The sequence below is a fragment of the Arvicanthis niloticus genome, chromosome X (assembly GCF_011762505.2).
Source record: "Arvicanthis niloticus isolate mArvNil1 chromosome X, mArvNil1.pat.X, whole genome shotgun sequence".
Classification (NCBI taxonomy): Eukaryota; Metazoa; Chordata; class Mammalia; order Rodentia; family Muridae; genus Arvicanthis; species Arvicanthis niloticus.
The window spans coordinates 80606004-80627352 of NC_047679.1; the positions used below are offsets into that span (position 1 = coordinate 80606004).

Genomic DNA, 21349 nt, shown 5'->3' on the forward strand with positions numbered 1-21349 from the left:
CCCATGGTTCTGTCTTCCTTTTCCAGAAATCCTTTGCTGCCCTAGTCTCTGTGTCTTCTTTCACTCAGCAAGACTGTCTATATACTGGACACGTTTTACTGTGCTGTTTTAAGATTCCAGAGGTTGGGCTAGAGAGATGGCTCAGTGGTTAAGAGCACTGATTGCTCTTCCAGAGGTCCTGAGTTCAATTCTCAACAACCACATGGTGGTGGCTCACAACCATCTGTAATGAGATCTGATGCCCTCTTCTGGTGTGCCTGAAGACAGCAACAATATACTCATATAAATAAAATAAATAAATCTTAAAAAAAGATTTCCAAGGTTATTATAGTTGGGCCTGGTCGTACGAGTCTGTTAAGCTACTAGGGAGTCTGAGACAGGAGGAATGCACATTTAAAGCCTGCCTAGGGCTACACGCTGAGTTCAAGACCAGCCTGGGCAACTCACCAAGACTTTATTTCAGACAAAACCAAAAAGGAATAGCTATATAGCTTAGTGGTATACCACATGTCTAGCAGGTGTAAGGCACTGGGGGGGGGCGGGGGGGAAGGGAAGAACTTCATAGGGTGAAAAGGGAACAGACACACATGTGTTTGCAAATGGCCGTGGCCATTTACCCCTGCCCACCCTCTCATATTCCATCCTTCCTCTGTGTGTATCTGGAAGGTGACTGTGCAACAGAGACTGCCACCGAGGAGCATCTGAGGGTTTATTTGCATAATGTATCAATCGCAGCTCTTCTCCCTTCTTCTGGGGGAAGGGCAGCAGGTTTTTCAGGTTAGGAATTACTCCACACCCCTGTCCCTAAACTCTCTTCATTCCTAGGATATTAAGTCACCATGGCTGGGAGGACTCATGGTGGAAATGTTTGCCTGATTTGACATTGAGACAGTCTTTTCCGGCCTATGTGTCTCTCTCTGTTCCTGTAGTTTCTCCCTTTAAGTGGCTGATTCACATGCTTTCATGAACCAAAACATATCATTCCAAATATCATTCCTGCTTTTAACTGGGGGCACAGTAATCAATTGGCAGAAGAAATTCTTGCTTGGGCTCTGAAGATGCAGTGTGCTTTGGAATTGATCATGTCCCTCACAGTCTCCTTAAATAGTTGTTAGATGTCCATGTGAATCTTATATGACAACCCCAGAGTCAGTCATGATAAAATGGTTTGAAAGAGTTGAGACTGTACAAAGAAACTTCTGTCTTCAAATTATTACATTCTCCCAAATTAAATAACCAATTCTTTTACTTAGCTCCCCAAAGCAGTTAAAGTTGGTAAAACCATGCAACATCTGTAAGGAAATAGAATGATTCTGGTTAACAGATCACTACTGAGAAGAGGGAGTCCTCTCAAAGTAAGAGTAAGCAGGGCAGGGGGGTGTGGGGGTGGCTAAAAACAAATTTTTTGGCAAAAGTACAACTGGATTGTGTTAGAAAACCTCACACCATATTGTTTACAAGTTCTCAAAACATGGTAGTTGTAACTGGTCCATAACTAGTTCAACTTTAATGGTTTTATCAGTAAATTATCAAATCTCCTCCCATTCTCTCCATTCCAGATCTTCCTCTACATCCCTCATCGCTATTCCCCCTCAAATCCATCACTGAAGTCCACTTAGTGCTTCCAGCATGTGCATGGGTGTAGAAGCAGCTCCCGAAGCATCTCAGGGGCTGTATCCCTGAAGAAAACTGTCCCTCTCCAGGCAGTCATCAAACGCTAATAGCTCCTCAGCTAGTGTGTACTTTTAGGAGCTTGTCTCACTTTTACTGGTCTGTGGGAGACAATAATTTGTCAGATAATGCTGGGATAATTGTTTTTCCAGTGGGCAGTGGCCATAACAACATCAATTGTTTGGTTACCTTTTGTGCATCTAGCAGAGAAGGCCACCAAAGCATACAGCTGGTATGAGATATAAGCATGTTGGCACATGAGAATATTTGTGTATTGGGCCATTTGGTGTTTGTTAATGACAGGAAGATTGAAAAAAAAAAACTACATTCCTCATTAGCAAGTAAAATCCTGCAAGGAGACAGCAGTGTTGATAATCTCATGTGATCTGTTTCTCTCTTCCACCTTTATATCACTGAAGAGTTACCCAGCCTAATATAAAACAACATGGAAGTGGTGGTTTAGCCATTACTACTTTATTCCCCTAAGTGGAAATCAATAAAATACCTAGGACAGTAGCAGACACAAAGAAATCTTCATTTATTTCACATATTCGAAAACACTTCAAATTACAGTTTAGCTTCTCTGAGGTTTACATCAAGTAACAAAATGCAAAGACAGAAAACCTGGATTGGAGGAAATCCCTACTAATGGGGCACCAGGTGAGAAATTTCATCAAACATTTTTCTCAATGGAGCTGGAGGCCTACACAGTTCCTTAAGAGTCATTCTGGGAGCCAAGTATGTCTTAGTTGGTAGAGTGCTTATCTGACCCCAGTTCCAGTACTTAGTACTGTATAAATGGTGCTTGCCTAGCCCTGGGTTCAGTCCTCAGCACCATATAAACCAGATGCAGTGGCACACATCTGCAATCCCAGCACTCAGAGGGTAAAGGTGGAAAGATCAAGAGTTCAAGCTACATAGTTCTTAGCTACATAGTGACTTGGAGCCTAGTCTGAGATACATGAGATCCTGCCTCATTCCCTATAGGAAGGAATCCTATTCTGCACACCCTCCAAAGAGGGGTACCTATGAAGGATGTCTTAAAAGAGAAGTTTTTGCTGAATGACCACCAGTAAAATACTAATGGAGTATTAACTCATTTGGGGAGTAGCTTTCTTCAATAATGGAGCCTTCTTCTTAGCCACAGTTCCTCATTAAAATACAAATGTTCCAGCCACTCTCACAGGTAAAGGCAACACAACAGTCAGCCTACTTTCTGGGAGGTGCTCATTCTTAGTAAGCTATCACGTTCCCTGATCAGTACAGATGTGTTCTGGCAGAGTTCACATCAGCCCAGGGAAGCTCAGCAGTACCTCAAACAAATGAGCAAAGCTGGAAATTTAGAGCCTGAGTGAAGTACCTAGAGGTTATTCGAGTTGACTAGGATGAGGATAAACTAAAACACAGTGGCTAGTGTTGGTATCCAAGCATAGCAGTCAATCAGAAAGAAGTAAAACCTATTTGCAAGGTCACTCTTTCTTTCAATAGGTTTACTAGAAGAGTCAAGAAAATGATCCTGTAAGTACTCACACACACAGGAATCTCACCAACTCCTTCAATTTCACAGTTACTCTTGTCGACCCCAAACCCACCCTACAATGTTCAGAAGAAGAAAAAACTATCAGACAATACTTTGCCTTGCGTCAGTTGCACGGGATGTCTCTGAGTTCTCAACCCTTTCCCGATGGTGCCTGCGGCAGCAGATACAATGGAGGTAGTCTACTACATTATGGGTGAAGAGTGAGCGCAATGGGTGCAAGTACTGGAAGAAAAGGAGCATGACTCCAATGGAAATCAGATAAGCAATGATAAGCTGCACAGCAATCAAGGAATGACAGTAATTCAGTAACACTTTGACTCCAAAGTACTTAAAAACCAAAACCATGATCACATTCTCTACCAACCTCACACTGTAGTGTAGTCCCATATGTCCCCAGTTCTGACCTTTGTCAACAAGGTCTCTGTCTGCCAACTTCAACTGCATGGCTGACCAGCAAGAGAAGTTGATGCCAGCATAGAGGATGGTGACAGAAATAAGTACCACCAGAGTGCCGACTCGGCTGAAATTTTTCTCAATATTGTTTGGCATTTGGGCACCACTCCTCCAGAACTTAACCCAGGGCTCAAAGAGGATGATCAGGAAGTTGAGCACTAAGAAGGGCACAGCCTTCAACTTCAAGGTGGCCGAGAAGAGCACCAGAATCACGAGGCGGGAAGTGATCTCCAATGTCCTCCAGATGGTGATACAAAGAACTTCCAGTGGCCCAAGTCTAATCTTGTAGTCATCATACTTGATCTGGATAGCCAACATATTGCAGAGGGTAGCCCCATAGGTGACAGATATCAGGGAAAAAACCATTAGCACAGCTGCAAAATAAGGAAAGAGACGAAGAAGCAATAAGTTGATGTTTGCAGTGAAGAGGTCCAGAGATGTTGGGTAGGGCTTGGGACATCCCTTAACTAAGAGTAGACTTACAGATTGTCACAGCTATGCATACAAACAGCATGCACCCGAATAAGCATTGTTACAAAGACATACAAATAACTAGCAGATATCGAAAAGGATGTTCAACATCACAGATCATTAGAAAAAATGAAAATGTAAATCATAGTGAGAGCTGGTAGTAGAGTTCAGGGATAGTGCCCTTGCCATCGTGCAAAGATTGACCACAATAAGATACTGCTTAGTACCTGTTAAGGTGGCCATGATTTAGGGAAAAAATATAACAAAGATACGGAGAAAATTGAACTTGTATACATAATTGAAATATACACTTACATTGCCATTGTAAAAAAACAGCATGAAGATAATTAAATACTGAACTAGAATATGATCCAGCAATTTCGCTACTGGATACATGCTTAAATGAAAGACAATCAATATCTCAAAGGATGCTGTTATGTCATCCACTGCAGTGAGATACAGAATAGCTAGTATATGAAAACAGTCTAAATGTCTGTTGATGGGGGCATGTGTAAAGAAAATGGTATGCTTATGCTGTGGGATTTACTCCACAATAATATGAAGGAAATTGTATCATTGCAATAAAATGGATAGATATTGGGGACTTTATGCTAAGTGAAATGAGCAAGACTCAGAAATAAAAATAATTTATTACCCTATTTATAAGCGGAATGTCATAACTGAGCTAGATTCAAAGAAACAGAATAGGGCAATGCTTTTCAGGGGCTAGGGCTGGGGAACAGGAGGATTTTTTTGCCAAAGGGAATGAAGTTTCTGTTGTAAAATGATTACATTTGGGAGTTCTAATGTACAGCTTGGCATTATATTTCACACTTGTAATTTTCTGAAAGAGTTCACACACACAAATAGTAAATATATGAGGTGATATACATGCATCAAAACTTCTCATTGTTGACCTAAAATATATGCAATAAAACAAAATATCATACACAGAAAGAAAATAGAATAAATAAAGCAAAACTTCTTCTATAAAGTTAGTGAGGTTTTAAGTCAATTTCTTTTAAATCCCATGGGCTGGGTATATGGCAAAGGTCTTACTGAGAGTGAGCATGAAGAAACCCAGAGACCCAAGCTCCAGTACTGTAAAAGTAAGCAAATAAAACAGTAAAAATATCCTTTTATGTTTTCCTGTTTTCTAAGCTTCCAATTTAGAAATTTTAGATGACCATACAATGCAAGAGTTTAATCACAGAAATATACAAAATAAACTTTTTAAAATGAATAAGTCTTAGAACTAATGCTGAGAAATCACTGACATGGGAAGGGCACATGTAAAGGTATAGGGCAGACCTAACTGATGGAACAACATTATAAGGATAGTAAGAAAAGATAAATAAACTGATACTATCTGAGACAAAACCTAATCTTAGGAGACATATAAGGTTTTTCTTTCTCCTTCTCTTCCTCTTCCTCCTCTGCTGCTTCTTTTTGAAACAGGGTCTCACTGTGCTGTAGCCCTAGCTGGCCTGGAACTTGCAATATAGACCAAGCTGTACACAGACTCACAGAAATCCTGTCTCTGCTTCTCAAGTACTGGGTTACTACGCCTAGAAACTGCCATTTGCAGTTGACATCTAATCTTTGATGTGTATCTGCTTCAAGAAACCAGTCTTCTCGAGTGATTCACTCCAGTTGCATATGCTAAAAAAAAAAAATGATGTAGTAGAAATCTCATGAAGGCAGAAGGGGCCATATCTAGTTTGCTCTACCCTTAAAAGCTAACACACACTGTCTGAAATATAGTGCATGCTTGATAAAGGTTTGTGGAATGATGAAGACTTCTGAGTTGACAGAGGCAAGAATAGATGCTTAGGATTCAAATCCTTCAAAATCCTCCTTGGAGAGGATTTAATTAACTGCTGGGTCTACCACTGCATCTTTTTTTTAAATAAAAATGATTATATTTATTATGAAATCTCCTCTAAATTAATCAATAGAACCTTTTTTAATTATACACCCAAAAGGAAATAATAAGCATTTGGCTATTTAAGAAAAAAATATACTTGCTTGAAGTGAGATTGTGGATTTCTTACAAACTGCTCAGTTTCATAAGGAACTACATCATGGTCTGAAGCCATTGAGCTCCCTTATTTTATCTTGAAGAGGCTCCACCTTTAAATCATCAAATAATAGTATAAATCCATCCATTGTAGACCCCCAAGAAACACCTTATCATATTCCACTTTAATATGTAATAATCTAGTCTAGGAATAATTTCTTACTAAATACCTAAATGGTTCTTGGAATCATTAAAAAAGATTCTCTGGGGCTTTGGCTTTCAATATAAACTTTTTATTTTTTATATCTATCATGCCAAGCTTTGATTCTTTGTTTAGCTTTTTAGTATTTGTTTTCTTCTATTCACACATATAGAACCCAACCATCAACATACATTTAAAATGATGACTGTACAGTAGAAAGTTAATGCTTGCATCAATTGCTGATGTCATGGAAGTAGATTTTATGTATACCATTTAAATAGTTATATTAACTAACCCTTCTCAAATCCCTGTTTGATTGCATTTGCTTATATTTTACGTTTCTGATATCTTCAACGTTAAGTTCCTTTATTGTTTTCTTGTTGTTGTTTTTTTTTTTTGCTTGCTTTAAATAGGTTTATATCTTAGAATGGTTACAACTTCCTTGCAAAAGTGAAAACTAATCAGAAGGTAAAATGAGAAGAATAAAGTTGTGAGGATTAAATAAAATACTTACATGTAAAAGCATTGGAAAAGTGTCTATAGCTTCTGTCTTCTACTTCTTCTTCCTCCACTCCCCATTTTCCTCCCCTTGCCCCAAAACATGAATAGAGAATTGCAAAGTGGTTGTTCTTGGTTTTCTAAACTTCTCTTCTTCCTTTCTCACGATCCAACACAGAATTGATTATTCATATGAAACCCCCATACCGAACTAAGTTAACTCAATCCAAAATCAGTGATTTTTTTCTTTTGTGGTTACTGTTTATTAAGATTGGTAAAATGGAGGCTAGAGAGATGGCTCAGCAGTTAAGAACACTTACTACTTTGCAAAAGACTTGAGTTCTCTCCCTAATAACCTCATTGGGCAGCTCATAATTACCTGTAACTCATCCCAGGCACATCTGATATGTCTGCCTCTGGCCTCTGAAGGCACCTGAATTCTGGCACACAGACACATATGTATACACATACACATAATTTTTAAAATATAGAATTAAAGCTTAGCAACTAGATAGATGGCTCAGCAGTTAAGTGTACTTGCCACTCTTATAGAGGACCCAGGTTCAGTTCCTAGCACCTATAAGGAGGTTCATAACCACCTGTACCTACAGTTCCAGAAAATCTTATGCTTTTACTGGGCTCCCAGGCATCAGGCATGCAGTGGTATACATATACATGTACAGACAAACTCATATACATACATTTTAAAAAAAATAAAAAATTGCAAATTGGTCTTGGAAATCAATCTATTTAGAAGATTGGTATGAAAAAAACCTGTAAGAAAGGCCAAAAAAGGAAAAAGACCTGGGATTAGACAGGCGCCCAAGAATCAATGGGAGTGACTTTAGCTGTGACTCACAGAATTGGGGATATGGAACTTGAAGAGGCCACCTCCTGTAGCCAGGCAGGAACCCCAGTGGAGTAATAGGGATACCAACCCACCCATAAAACTTTCAACCCAAAATGCAGGGACTGGGGAATGGAGCAGGGATTGAGGGAATGGCCAACCAATAACTGGCCCAACTTGTGAACCATCCCATGGGTAAGCATCAATCCCTGACATTATCAATGATACTCTGTTATACTTGCAGACAGAAGTCTAGCATGGCTGTCCTCTGAGAGGCTCTACCCAATAGCTGACTAAGACAGATACAGACATCCATAGCCAAACAGTGGATGGAGCTCGGGGACTTTCATGGAAGACTAGGAGGAAGGATTGCTGGCCCCAAAGGAGATAGGAATTCCACAGGAAGACCAACAGAGTCAACTAACTTGGACCCTTGGGGCTCTCAGGGACTGAACCACCAACCAATGAACATACATGAGCTGGACCTAGGCCTCACTGCTCATATGTAGCAGATGTGCAGCTTGGTCTTCATGTGGGTCCTGAACAACTAGAACATGGGCTATCCCAAAAGCTGTTGCCTTTATGTGGAATAATTTCTTGTAGCTGGGCTGTCTTGTCTGGCCTCAGTGGGAGAGGAAACAGGAAATGCTTAGCCTCACAGAGACTTGAAGTGCCAGGGTGGGTGGGGGGAATACCCATGGAGCCCCACCTGCTCAGAGAGAAGAAGAAAGGGGATGGGGGAAAGATTGTGGGAGGGGTGACCGGAGAGGGGCAATAAAGTGAATAAGTTAAAAAAAAAAACATTAAATTTAAAAGAAAGAATAAATTGAAAAATGAAAAAAGGCAAAAAACTGTGAACAATAGCTATTTTAATATGCAAAAATTGAGTATTTCAAATATGATGTGCGTGTGCATGTGTGTGTTCCTTGGAGTATTATTAGACCAAGGCCTTTAACATGCTAGGCAGGCACTCTGTAATCCACAGTCCATTAAGTATATCCAGTAAACTGGAGTCTGGAAGGATATATTCTGAATGGTTAACAGAAATTACTTTTGGTGAGTGACATTCTAGTTTCTATTTTATATCTATTCTATGTAGTCTGAGATGGTGCCAAAATATCTTTTATAATTTAAAAATAAAAATAGTAGTGCATTAAGATGGCAAATTTTCATACAGAAGAATTTAAAGATAACGCCCCGCTGCCTTCTCAGGGCCTCTTGAGGTAGGGTTTTTTATAGCTTCCCAGAAATTATCTGTGCGGATACAGTTACTTGTAGGCTGGTCGGTTTGCATGTCTGTCACTTTTGTGCTGTATACATATTTTAACTAGACGATTTTCCAGCTCTCAAAATTCTCAGGAAGACAAACAGCATTTCCAGACGATGTTCTCCTCAAACTACTGTCAAGTGAACGCTTGTAAAGAGCTTCCAAAGCAACAGAACTTCGTAAACAATTGTTAATGGAGCAAAGGGAATAGAGTTGCCCCTCTTCCATTCATTTGCGACAGAGGAATTTGCCAACCAAGGCAAGAACTTACTATTTATAAAGAAATGGTTCAAACTCTACCCACATCTGAAGCTGCATCTGCCCAACCAGATGAAGCAAACCCGGGCTGGTAAAAATCCATTAACAGGATTTGATCTTGACCTCGACAGTCCTGACTCACACTGCTTCCTCTACTACAGGTCTTACTCATGTAGACATTCATCTTTGGACAATTAGGAATTTATGTCAGTGGCTGCTTTGTAACTTCCTCCAGAGATCATCAAGAAAGAAGGTCAGTCCTTGGACCAGGCCTGACTGACCTGGATGCATCCCCACCCCCTTTCTGTCTCTCTACTACCATGTGAGGAAATGATTACATCTATGGTCCTTTAATGAAACTAGCCGGGATCCACTAGGGTACTTTTTACAAATGCAGATTCCTGGCCTCCCCACATTCTGTGATCAATTTGGGTCTGAGGAGGGAAGGTAGATTTTTAAAAAGAACCTTCTAAGTCAGGTATGCCAGCTCTTATCTATAGTCCCAGCACTTGGGAAGCTCAACAGGAGGATTGCCATGAGTTAGCTGTCACCCTGGGCTATATTATGAAATATAGCCTGGAATAAAAAGTGAGCCACCACAAAAACAAAAAAGAAAGACAAAGAACTTTCCCACATGACTATGATATACAGACATATTTGAGAACCTTTCCTCTAAAGGTGGACATCTCTAGACAACTTATGCAACTAGCAAAACTGTGTACACACTGGCGACAAGGGAAAGTTTTCTTTCTTTCTTTCTTTTTTTTTTTTTTTTTTGACTGCTGCTGTGGCAAGAGGATGTGTTTGTAAAATTTTTAATTTAAACACTGCTTATTCCAGTTTAAACACTGTAGCCGGTCTGAGTTGTGTGTCTCCATAAGTTCTAGTGCTGCCTAAGAGAACTATTTCTGATGACATAAGCATTCTAAACTGCTGCCATCCTAAACAATAAGTTGCTGACCAGACATAGTTATTGGGCATTTGAAATATGGATATCACTACCGAGCAAATGTGCTTTAATGTAGGGTGTTTTTTTCCTTTAAATTGCACATGAGGCTAGTAGCCAGTATATTGGACACTTCAGGCCTAGACTTCTAACACTCTTGGTTTAAACGGAGCCCTCCCTTCTCTTGACCCCACTCACCTCTACCCAGGGGGACTTCTGCAGAGATCAGAGTCACATATAGCTGATAGGTCAGCTGGGGCACTGAGCCCAGGAAGGCTTGAATCTGTGACATACGTTTGTAGGCATTGCGGTGCATAGCCAGGGTCCGGATGGAGTGGCCCACCTCCCATTCTATCAGCACCTCCTGGCCATCTATTAGCATCTTCTTTCGGGTGAGGCTGACATATGGCTCCTCCTGCCCCTCTTTCTTCCACAGTGTAAGGTACTTAATCATGGCCTCCAAACATCTGCGGGAGTAAAGCATCATGGGAACTTAGCTAAAATTGTCCCAAGAAAGGAAAGTGTCATAAAGAGAAAAAATCTGGGGGAGGTATTATTATTATTATTATTATTATTATTATTTGGCATTTTCTTTCTTCTTCCCATTACACAGGAATCAAAGGGTTGGCCATACCTTGTATAAGTCACTTGGATCTAAGATTTTGTTTCTCTCTCTCTCTCTTTGGTCACCCACTGACCTAAGAACACCATTTCAGAAATACTTTGTAGTCAAGGAATTGTTCTATCTCCTCAAAAATATGTCTGTGGTTTTTAAAATGTGCCTCAAATACAATGGTATTAAGAAATACTATGTTCAGAGAGAAAGATGAGGGCTCCAAAAGGCCCTGAATTTCACAAGACCTTAAATTCCTAAATTCAAACGTTCTTTAATAATTGCTTTGAGCTTCATAATTGAGATTCTTAGGATCTGCTTCCAGGAAAGCATCTCTTTCTGTGTGTGTGTGCCTCTTGTTGGGGGAGAGATCCCTTTTAAACCTGATTCTTTCTTTACAAAGAAACTAACCTTACCAGAGCCTATTACCCTTGAAATCTTGCTGAGAGCTGATTTCCTGCTGTGACTCTCCCACACCTCCCCCATCAAAATCAAAAGTCTCTGGCAGTTCTCATGTGGTAAGCAGAAGAAAAAAAGCAACTAAGTACATGCTGTTTTGTTACACCTGAGTTATTGCCCCTACACACATACACTTACCCTGAAAAGAATGGAAACTTAACCATTTTTGACAAGAATATTTGTAGTGGAAATTAAGAAAGCGTCTCCAATAGATTGAGGGCAAGAGGCTCCAGTTATCTCGCTTCCAGCTCTTGTCACATAGTGAGAAGTTGATCAACATTTGCTGAGCAAATGAAAGAATAAGCATGAAAAAGGAGAAGGCAGGTGGGAAATGGCAGATCCGGGGAGTGGCTCACAGGGAAACAGTAAAGACAAGTTCAGGACTGATGTGCTTTCTAAGCCTTGAGTCTTAGTAGAAAGGTTTAGAATATAAGGTACTGGCTGCTATTTTTCACAGGATCCCCTGAAATTTTTTTCATATGTACTATTCCAATATGCACAGGAGAAATTTCTACTTTCAGGCACGGTGTGTGTGTGTGTGTGTGTGTGTGTGTGTGTGTGTGTATAGTGAGGCATACATGTGCTACAGTTTGTGTATGTAGAGATCAAAGGACAGCCTTGGGTATTGGTCCTTGCCTTCCTTCTTGTTTGAGGTGGTTCTCTTTGCGTTCACCAGGCTAGCTGGCCCACAAGCTTCTGGGGATTCTCTTGTGTTTCCCTCCCATCTCACTGCAGAGTCCTGGAACTAGAGGTCCAGCTGTACATGGGTTCTGGGAACCTACACTCAATTCTTCATGTGTGCACCGTAGGTGCTTTATCCACTGAGCCATCTTCCCAGACCTGAAAAGTCCACTTTCTATAGACAAACCTGGGTGAGAAAAAGAAAGGAAAGAAAGGAAACTGCAACTTTGACTACTTAGGGGAAAATGTCTAATTTTAAGCCCATCCAAACTACTGTTTAACAAAATATTGGGGGCAGTGGCATGAAGTCTTCTGCCTATGAGTCTATACGTGAGGCTATTTGTTAGTTTAAGTAAGGGTGTGTCGCTTACTCCTGAGCTACAGTAAACCAGAGAACATAGATTTCCAGAAGCATGTTTGCATTTCATGTAAGACAGCCATGCCCTAAAAACATCATTTGTGTGGCACTCTTTACCTAAGGAAAACAGGAATGGGCCTTGAAAATAGGTGTATAGATAGTGTAATTTCTGAGTTTACAATAATTCTCCTGAAGAACTATAGGTAATTAATGTTTACTGAGGGTCAGACTTAAACATGTACACATATGAATAACAGTAAATGAGCTCAAGAAGTGTTTCTATATTATATTTATATATTATATTCGTATATATTATTATTTATATTATATTGTTTATATATAATACTTAGGGTCAAGGAATAATGAATCTGAAAGAGAGTGGGGAGACATTGAAGAAGTTGAAGGAAAGAGAGGTGGGAATGATGTATACAGCATGTATATAAGAAGGTCTCAAAAATATATAAAGCTTTTCAATAAAATCAAGTATTCTTCATGCTGTGGAATTAGTGTAACCGGGGTACTAAATGCTGCTCCATCCACGTGCAGTACAAACTAAACGACAAATTTGAAAACCAGTGAACACCACTCTATACAGAACAAAGTGGAAAACAGCTTAGAAGGCCACAAACAAAAAAAAGGAAGTAAAAACTGAGGGCTGAGGGCTAGGTGCTTGCATCCTCTTCAGCTGCTAATTTGGTATATTGCATTTTGAAAAAGACCAAAAATTTGTTTCCTTGAGTCCGTAGTGACATCTTGAAATTTCATGGTTCCAAGTTAAAGGTAAAGTCTTCCTTTTACAGCTAACTTCAAAATTTTTGAACAGGAATGTACCATTAGATCAACTTATATATGGCTATCGGAGTCACATCTGTACCTTAGGTATAGAGAATGGCTCACACTACATTTTTCTTTCTTTCTTTTTTCTTTGAGTAAGTTGCCAAATTTAAAATCAGGAAATATCACAGAAAACCCTGTCTTGGGAACTAACTTCTCCTCAAAATTGGATCTGTCAATATCGAATTCCAACATAGAAACAGTGGATTAGAGCTTTAAAGTGGTTGCTTTTGCCAGGCGGTGGTGGCGCACGCCTTTAATCCCAGCACTTGGGAGGCAGAGGCAGGCAGATTTCTGAGTTCGAGGCCAGCCTGGTCTACAAAGTGAGTTCCAGGACAGCCAGGACTACACAGAGAAACCTTGTCTCAAAAAAAAAAAAAAAAAAAAAGTGGTTGCTTCCTAGACAGGCACATCCCAGGTTCCAATTTGCCATGGCATTCCATTTCTTTAACACTGAGACTTTGTTTCCATTTATTTCACATGTGAGACTATTTTGTAATACCTGGTCTACTTCCCTCATTTATAGTATACACATAGCCCCTGTGAGCAGTTGGGTTTGGAACACCAAGTCTAGCTTAAGGCATTTATTTTACAGATGAGGGAACTGAGGCCCAAGGCATCTTTAAGAGTTCCAACTGAGGCCATACAACTTTCGAGTACCAGGAGGAAGACCAAACTTAGAGTCACTGCTTTGTAAAGATCGCCCAGCCCACAATTTGTGTGATGAGACCTAACTAGTTCCTCCTTGTTTAAAACAATATTTATAAGCATATTCTAGACTTGTGGAAATATAATTGACAAACAGAAATATACTTACAGATAATAAATTTCGTTAATGGGGGTCCCACTCTTAATATGTTTCACAGACGTTTTAGATCTCTGATGGGCGGTCTTTCCATTGTGATTACAACATCAACACTGTGACCCACATTCCTCAGTTGACTACAGATGTTTGTCTCTCTTACAGACATGACAAACTTGATCCATTCCTCCCTCCTGACCTCCTAAGTTATGCAATGTTTCTCTACAATGAAACCCCATAGCATCCAGATGAGTCTGTGGGCACAGATGCCTGTCTCCCTACAATTAAGAATGTTTTCATCTTGCTTGCAGCAATATGAGTGGGAATACCTGACACTAGCGCTCTTTGCTACTAACTCAGTACAAAGGTGTACCACGTTCCTTTGGTCCTTCCAATCGGGGTAGAGCTACTTCAGCAATGTAACAAGAAATAAGCAAGAAACTGATCTACCAATAGCAAAGACTGAACTTCATTGAGTTTAGTAGCACCTGGCTACCTCCTATTACTTAAAGAACTTTCCAGATGTCAACCAATTCTAGAAATTTTGAAAATGGCAAAAAAAAAAAAAAACAAAAACAAAAAAAAAAAAACCAAAAAAACAAACCCAGCTCAAGAAGTCCAAAGCGTTAAAACTGAATGTCAGAATGAATGAAGGCAGGAATACGTATTTATTTACTCATAGAACATCTAAATGGCAGAATTCAAATTCTAGACTCTGGAGGCTAGGACTACATAGCTCAATGAAATAGCACTTGTTTAGCATGCCCGCCCCTTGGTTTCATCCAAGTAAAGTGAAAAATAATCACTCTGTAGCTCTAGCTGAAGAGCACAAGGTGACTGCATTTGTTGGTCCCATTACCTGTTTTCACAACACAAACTCAGTAAGAATTGTCTAAGCAAGTCTTATTGGTGACAGCGCTCACGGTTTTTGAATACATATCCATGCCACAAAGTCACTATGGCCTATGGCAATACCCAAGATTTCAAATAAGGTTTTGGGACAGTAGCCATGGAAATGGAGTGAGGAGGAATGGAAGAATTACTTAGATCAGAAGCACAGTATCAGTCATAGAAATACTAGCCTCATCCTTCCCCTGTACCTGTTTGAAGGGGGGTTGGTTGGGTAGAGATTTAAAAATGCTCACCTGATAACAGGTCCCAAGAGGATTAGATGCATAAATAATGATAGTGGTCTATCTTTGGCCAGGTCTCTGTGGACAAAAATGAGGGTCAACTGAACCATGATAGATGAAAACATAAAGAAGGAAAAGGTGTATGTCATCCAGAAGGTTTCATTGTTTTTTCGGTAAATTCTAACCATATACAAGGCAGACGCAGCCTCCCCACAGTACAAAAAGGTGGAGAAGAGGATACTAAATGGAAAGGTGAAGCGTGGGTTAGGCCCACGGATGACATCTTCTTCCAGAGACGAAATAGGAACCACATTTGGCTCCTCCGGAATCTCATAAACTCTGTCCATCGTGGAGACTCTCTTATCGTCTGAAGTTCAGAGCTCTTCCCCATCCATCCCTAAAAGAGACCCTGTAGCCACTGCTGTCCAAGTATCAGTCAGGGGGACCGTGGCTAGTCGAGTTCTTGAATGAAGACCGACAAGTCAGAACAGGACACACCTCACTTGTAGACTTAAGAGCCTAGAGTCCAGGAGTATCCCTTTGAACTTCACTCTTGATTGGTCCTGGAATGCAATCTTCAACATATGTGCTGAGAAACTTGGACAAGCACTCCAGCACTGACTCTGGTGTCCAATTCCAGGTGTGTGAAAAGGCAAGGAACAGCTGTTTCCCCCGAGACTCCCTTCATAGTCCCCCAGGCAGGGGAGTAGCCACTTTGAGGAGACACATCACACACTCAGCAGCTTCTCCTTAGGGATTCCCATCCGTGTATCCTCTCAAGTCAGCAGAGAACTGAACCAAGGTAGAAGAGGGAGCACAGCCTGGGTGTCCTGTCCAAGATTCAGTTCAGCACCTAGGTATCCATCCAACCTGCTGCTAGGTTGTGCCTATTAGCTAGCTTACTCGCAGGCTCAACAGAGCTCTCTCAGGACCTGTAGGGAGGCAAGTTCCCAAGTAGGTTCTCCAAGCCCCGCCCCTAAGACCGCCTGGTTGGGGGCCAAAGCATTGTCACCGCTGTCCCCAACGATGTCTCCTCGGAAAGAAGCAGAGCGTGGTACTGGATAGAAGAAGCTGGGCGGGGGGGGGGGGTTTCACAGAGACACTTTGCTAAAAAAGGAAAAGTTTGAGAAGTGCGTCGGGTCCTGGTCTTTGCTAACTATGGCACCTGGATGACTTGGGTGGGGTGGTGGTGGCGTTGGCCAAGCGAGTGAGAGAGACAGCTGGGCAAAACAAAATAAGCCAGAGTTCCAAGATGAACAAGATGAATAGCCAAAGGATGCTCCAGGTAGAGAGGTGCAACACAAACGGAGCCTGAGCCAGTCGTCAGCAATATTTCTCACCATGACCTCAGGATCCAGGAGGGAGCCACAGCTTTTCCTCTTCTCCCGGAGCAGCAGCATGCACCCACTTCTACCCCGCCCTCCACAACAGCTAGCTAAAGTAGCTCGCTCCCACACTCGCTCAGCCCACGCAGTTAGGCAGGTGTGTCTCCCTGGGCCGCAGGGTTGAACCTCCCCAGGTCCTATTGCCCTCCAGATAATATCACAAAAGCAAGAACCTAAGTGGGAATTGGGTCAGAGGTTTCCCATTCAGGTAAGTCTGTAATGCAGCAAAGGGGAGATTGAATCAGATAGAGATCAAAACTCTGAGCCAGCCTACAGACGCCGAAAGCACATAAATGCCTTGATTTCTGCTCTTAGAAAATGAGGCCAGGACAGAAGCTTTAGAAGAAACTTTTAGGTCTTTGGTTAAAAAGGCTCTGAAAGAGTGCCAAATGCTAAACAGCCAAGAGGGCTGTTAGTAACCACCGGAGGGGTGTGAGAGGGGTGTCTTAAAAAGCGGTTAAAATTGCCTCAGGTTTTAAGGGCAATCCTCCCCCACCCCACTGAGCTTTTGTTTTCATGCTTCGTTTGCATAATCCTAAACCCCAAAGAAAAAAGGGAAACATCTGCCTCAGGGTGATATAAATGTAGCAGACCCAGTGTCAGCAGGAACCTATGGGAGGAGGCGTGGCCAGAGAGCAGCCACAAAAAGAAAAAAAAAAAATGGCCTCAAGATAGACTTGGTCTTTGTCGTTTACTGTGTTTGTGTCTGTGGATCTGTGTTTGTCTATAGAAGCTCCCTCAATTGTCCCTTCCTTTTCCCAGGGCCAATGGAAGACGGAGTCCACTTGGAAAGCTTGTCTTCTGAGGCACAGCTGTCCCTAGTCTAGGCTGGCCTGGAGGCTCACACTTCCTCTTTTGTGGCCTCTCTAAGGAGGTGATACTATTGAGAACAACTTCTTTAAAAATGTTGATGGCTTTAGGAGGTTTAACTGGAGGATGGGTGCTCTGCCTGACAGTACATGGTACATAATCTCTTTGGGCTGCTTTCCTTTTTTTTTTTTTTTTTAATTTAATTTTATTGGTTTGGAGAGAGGTTGTGATTTGTTTTTCTGAGACAAGGTCTCACTCTATAGACCAGGCTGGTCTCAAGACTCATAGACATCCAACTGCCTCTAAGCCTTCCAAGTGCTAGGATTAGTAGCAAGCAGCTTACAAGGCACGTTTTGGGCACAGTGACCAACTTATTCACTTCAGTAGGGTATGGTGAACTAGTCATCCAACCACAGAAAAGCTATAAAGACTGTAGGATAAAATTGCAATGGTCTTTCTGCCTTTCTGTATTGTGCCCCATGCCTTCACCACTCCCCCAGTCCACAGCGTTACAAAGTCTTCCTATTTTGTTCCCAAATGACTGGTTATTCTGTCTGACACCCAAGGCTATCTGTAATCACTACTGCTTCTCTATAATTTTAGTCTCCCACGCCGCCATGCTGCACACCTTTTGCACCAGTCCAGCAGGTTTGCTCACTTGGCCATATATTCATCCTGCTCACCCCCAAGTTCTGTGCCTCATTGATGCTATGTACGGCTCACGTCATCCCTTTCTCCATTAGTCCACGGGATGGTCTTCTTTCAAGGATCTCCTTTAACCCTGACAGGCCATTTGTAACTTCCCCTACCCTCGTTTTCCTTCCCTTGTGCCATCGGTACACACCACACACTCTGTTGTATGAGTTCTTCAACTCCGTTTGCTCTGCCTTCCCAGTGGAAATAGGAACACAAGGAAGATGCCTAATGAATGTTTAGTGTGGCTCTCAATGACAGTGGTGATCAAGTGGTGGTCAACAACTGACGATGATGAAGCTTCCTTCCCTTACTTCCTTCATGAAGCCAGGAAGAACTCAGTCAGACTCAACTCTAAATGCTATAGCCATTATAAGTGGAGCACAAAGTCCTTTGGCTGAATATGCAGTCTTTTTCACCCATTCAGCTCACAGAGGATGTCAATCCATGGAGCTGTCTCTTCTCAGGCATTCTTTTTGTCATATATTAATTTCTATGTTCCAACTAAACTATTATAGGATCTTAAGGTTAGGATTTCTATTATACTTTTATTGGATTCCTCCGGGGCTGGTATAAATGTGTATGTTTCCTGACATCTGATTCCTCTCATCAACCAGCTTCTCTATTTTCAGTCTTAAGACTCTCTGGCACTCTAGGTCACTAAATCCTCTGGTCTCTTATTTCCCTGTTCCTTTGCCCTACTGGAAGAAACTAACAGAGTGTCCTTGTTTCTAACATTCTTTGATCCATCAGTGTATTAGTTACTGCTGTGATAAGATACCCAACAAAAACAGATTACGGGAGGAAGGATTTATTTGGGCTTACACTCCTAGGGGATGCAGTCCATCCTGACAGCAAGAGCAGGAGGCAGCTATATAACAACCACAGTCAGGAAGCAGAGAGCGACGAGTGTGCATGCTCAGCTCACTTTCTCCTTTTTATTCAGTCCAGGACCCCAATCCATAGAATGCTACCACCCACAGGAGGCAGGTCTTTGCATCCCATTAACTTCAGATAAGTCCTCACAGACACACCCAGACACTTGTCTTCTTGGTGATTCTAGATCCTTGACAACCAAGATTAGCTATCACAGTCAATTTCTTTGGGCAACTCTGCTCTTCTTAGGACAAGGGACATTGAAAATGCTGACAGTAATTAGACTTCTGAGGCCCAGAAGCCTTGTCCCCACTGAAAGCACAGATCTCTCAAGAGCTAGTTAAGTGAAATGAAGCCCATAGGTAGTCCTCTGACTTCTAGGTACTATTCAAGAGTCAATTTCCACCCTCTGTAAAGCACCAGAATTGTACAAAAGGGGGAGGCTGAAACTCTGACTCCTTACACACACCCAGTCCACAATTCAGCATGAAGAAAGACTGAGTCTAAAAGTCACCTTGTCTAAAAATTCTTGGCATCTTTACAGCATTTAAAACCCCTCAAACCATGTGATGCTTGGGAACTGTGTTGAACACGCCAAGCCACTGGAGCCAGAAGATTGCTCATAGGCCTTCCAGGAGTGGTGCTTATAAGGACACAAGGGAAGAAGAGAGGAAAGAAAGTAAGTAATCAGCAGCAGGTGGCTGATAGAGCACTCACAGAGTACCAATCTCCAGAAGGAAATGGCTAGAGAAGATCAATAGCTAGAATGGAAGGATGGCTTCCTTCTATAGAATGCTCATTTTCAGCTGCAGCATCCTTAAAAGATATCTAAGGCAAAAATCAATCATGTATCCTCTAGGACTTCTTTCCTTCCCTCCCTTCTTCCTCCTTCCTTCCTTCCTTCCTTCCTTCCTCCCTCCCTCCCACCCACCCCTCTCTCTTTTTTCTTATATACTCTTTAAGTATTAAGATTTTGGCTTTTCAGTTTGTAGCCCACTCCCTCATTAGTATCACCCACAGATAGGATCTGAGTCTGAATCGAAAACATGGGTGTGTTCACTCTACAACCTCACCCCTGGCATTTTACTTTTTAAAAAAAAATCTACTTAAAATGGAAAAAAATGTAGTTAAAGTGAGCATCTAAATTAGCTTTGAAGAGAAAGAAGTGCTCTCACAAAATGTGGAATGGAAATAAGGATGGTGTTGCCAGGCAGCTGGCAACATTGCCTGGTGCAGGTAAGAGAGGAGGAAGTACATAATGGATATTACTTATTTTTAAAATAATAACTTTAAAATATAATTCACATACCATATAATACAGCTATGTAAAGTACACAGTTCAGTGGTCTTAGTTCAAAGCCATTTATTCATTATAATAATCTAGTTCCAGAACATTACTTCACTCCCCCAAAGAAGCCAATATCCATTAAACACCCATTCCACATTTACCTTCTCCTAGATGAAGCAACTACTAATGTACTTTCCATCTCAATATATTTTCCTATTCTAGACTATATTCATCCATTTCTTTTGCCAATAGTACTATATCACAGATTCAGTGAATTATGAAGAAAATGAATTTATTTTGGCTATTAGTTCTGATTGAACGGAGATGGGTCATTTCTGATAATGGCTTCCTTGCCAGTAGTATTCCCAGGTGGCACAGGTGACAGCACTGGAAGACACAGTGAATGCTCATGTGTTTGTGTGTCCTCCTTCCTTCTTATAAGCAACCAGGAATCCATCCTGGAGCCTGAACTCTAATATCTAACCCAAATCACTCACTCCCTGGAGACTCTAAAACACCATAATTAGATTGTTTCCAGGCTCTTCATACCTCATGACAGGGATTAATTTCAATACATGAAAACCTAGAAGGCACTCGAATTACAGCCAAATCAAAGCATGGGCATGTCACAGACTTGTACAATACATGTGACCTTTTATGGCTTCTTTTACTTAGCATGGTATGCTCAAGCTTCATTCATATTGTAGCATGTATCAGCCTATCGGCATTCCTTCCAGATGAGTAACATTCCATTGTACAAATATGCCGCCAAGAAATAGGGTCAACTGGAGTTGCTGGTAGGTCTGAAATTCAGGTCAGGGTAGCAGTCTAAAAAATAGGGAAGAGTTAATGTTGTAATATCCAGTGCAAAGGTTTGAAGCTCAAACACAACCCTGGGATTCTTTGGGAGATGCTGGCTTCTCTTCTTCAGGTCTTTTATGAATTTGATAAGATCCAGTCACAATATGGAGGGTAAAAAGCTTTGTTCAACTGCCAAGATTAAACGTTAATAGCAACTGAAAAAAAAATTCACAGTAATATCTACACAGATGTTTGACCAATCAACTGGTTATCATAGCCTGTCCAAGTTGCCATGTAAAACCAACTCTTGGGCAGTTGAGATGGCCTTGCATGTAAATGCCATTCATCATGCACATCTGAAGACTTGAGTTTGATGTGCAGATCCTACAGTGAAAGGAAAGAACAATTTCCCCAAAACTGTCCTCATGATGCAAATCTACATG

At 41.2% G+C, this 21349-nt stretch overlaps 1 protein-coding gene across 3 annotated transcripts; it reads right to left on the reverse strand.

The window, feature by feature from the left end:
* Positions 1-2190: 2190 nt before the first annotated feature.
* Positions 2191-16884, reverse strand: Xkrx (XK related X-linked). Of its 3 annotated transcripts, XM_076918163.1 has the most exons (4): positions 16394-16737; positions 15066-15131; positions 10372-10640; positions 2191-4038 (listed from the first exon to the last, which is right to left on the reverse strand). In XM_076918163.1, the coding sequence occupies exons 2-4, from the start codon at positions 15095-15097 to the stop codon at positions 3293-3295; spliced, it is 1047 nt and encodes a 348-aa protein (XP_076774278.1). In that variant the 5' UTR covers positions 15098-15131; positions 16394-16737; the 3' UTR covers positions 2191-3292. The 3 variants fall into 3 exon arrangements, with proteins under 3 accessions (XP_076774278.1, XP_034341949.1, XP_076774279.1); XM_034486058.2 differs by having other exon boundaries at positions 15066-16884; XM_076918164.1 differs by lacking the exons at positions 10372-10640; positions 16394-16737 and having other exon boundaries at positions 15066-15196.
* Between the last annotated feature and the right edge of the window lie 4465 nt (positions 16885-21349).

What these genes read in the sequence shown, in the direction of transcription:
- Xkrx (XM_034486058.2), bottom strand. Translation starts at nt 15,400, where the DNA reads ATGGACAGAGTTTATGAGATTCCGGAGGAGCCAAATGTGGTTCCTATT. An exon ending in CTCTTGGGACCTGTTATCAG is followed by an intron (nt 10,641 to 15,065) that starts GTGAGCATTTTT and finishes TTACTCCCGCAG; the next exon opens with ATGTTTGGAGGCCATGATTA. An exon ending in AGAAGTCCCCCTGGGTAGAG is followed by an intron (nt 4,039 to 10,371) that starts GTGAGTGGGGTC and finishes CTTATTTTGCAG; the next exon opens with CTGTGCTAATGGTTTTTTCC.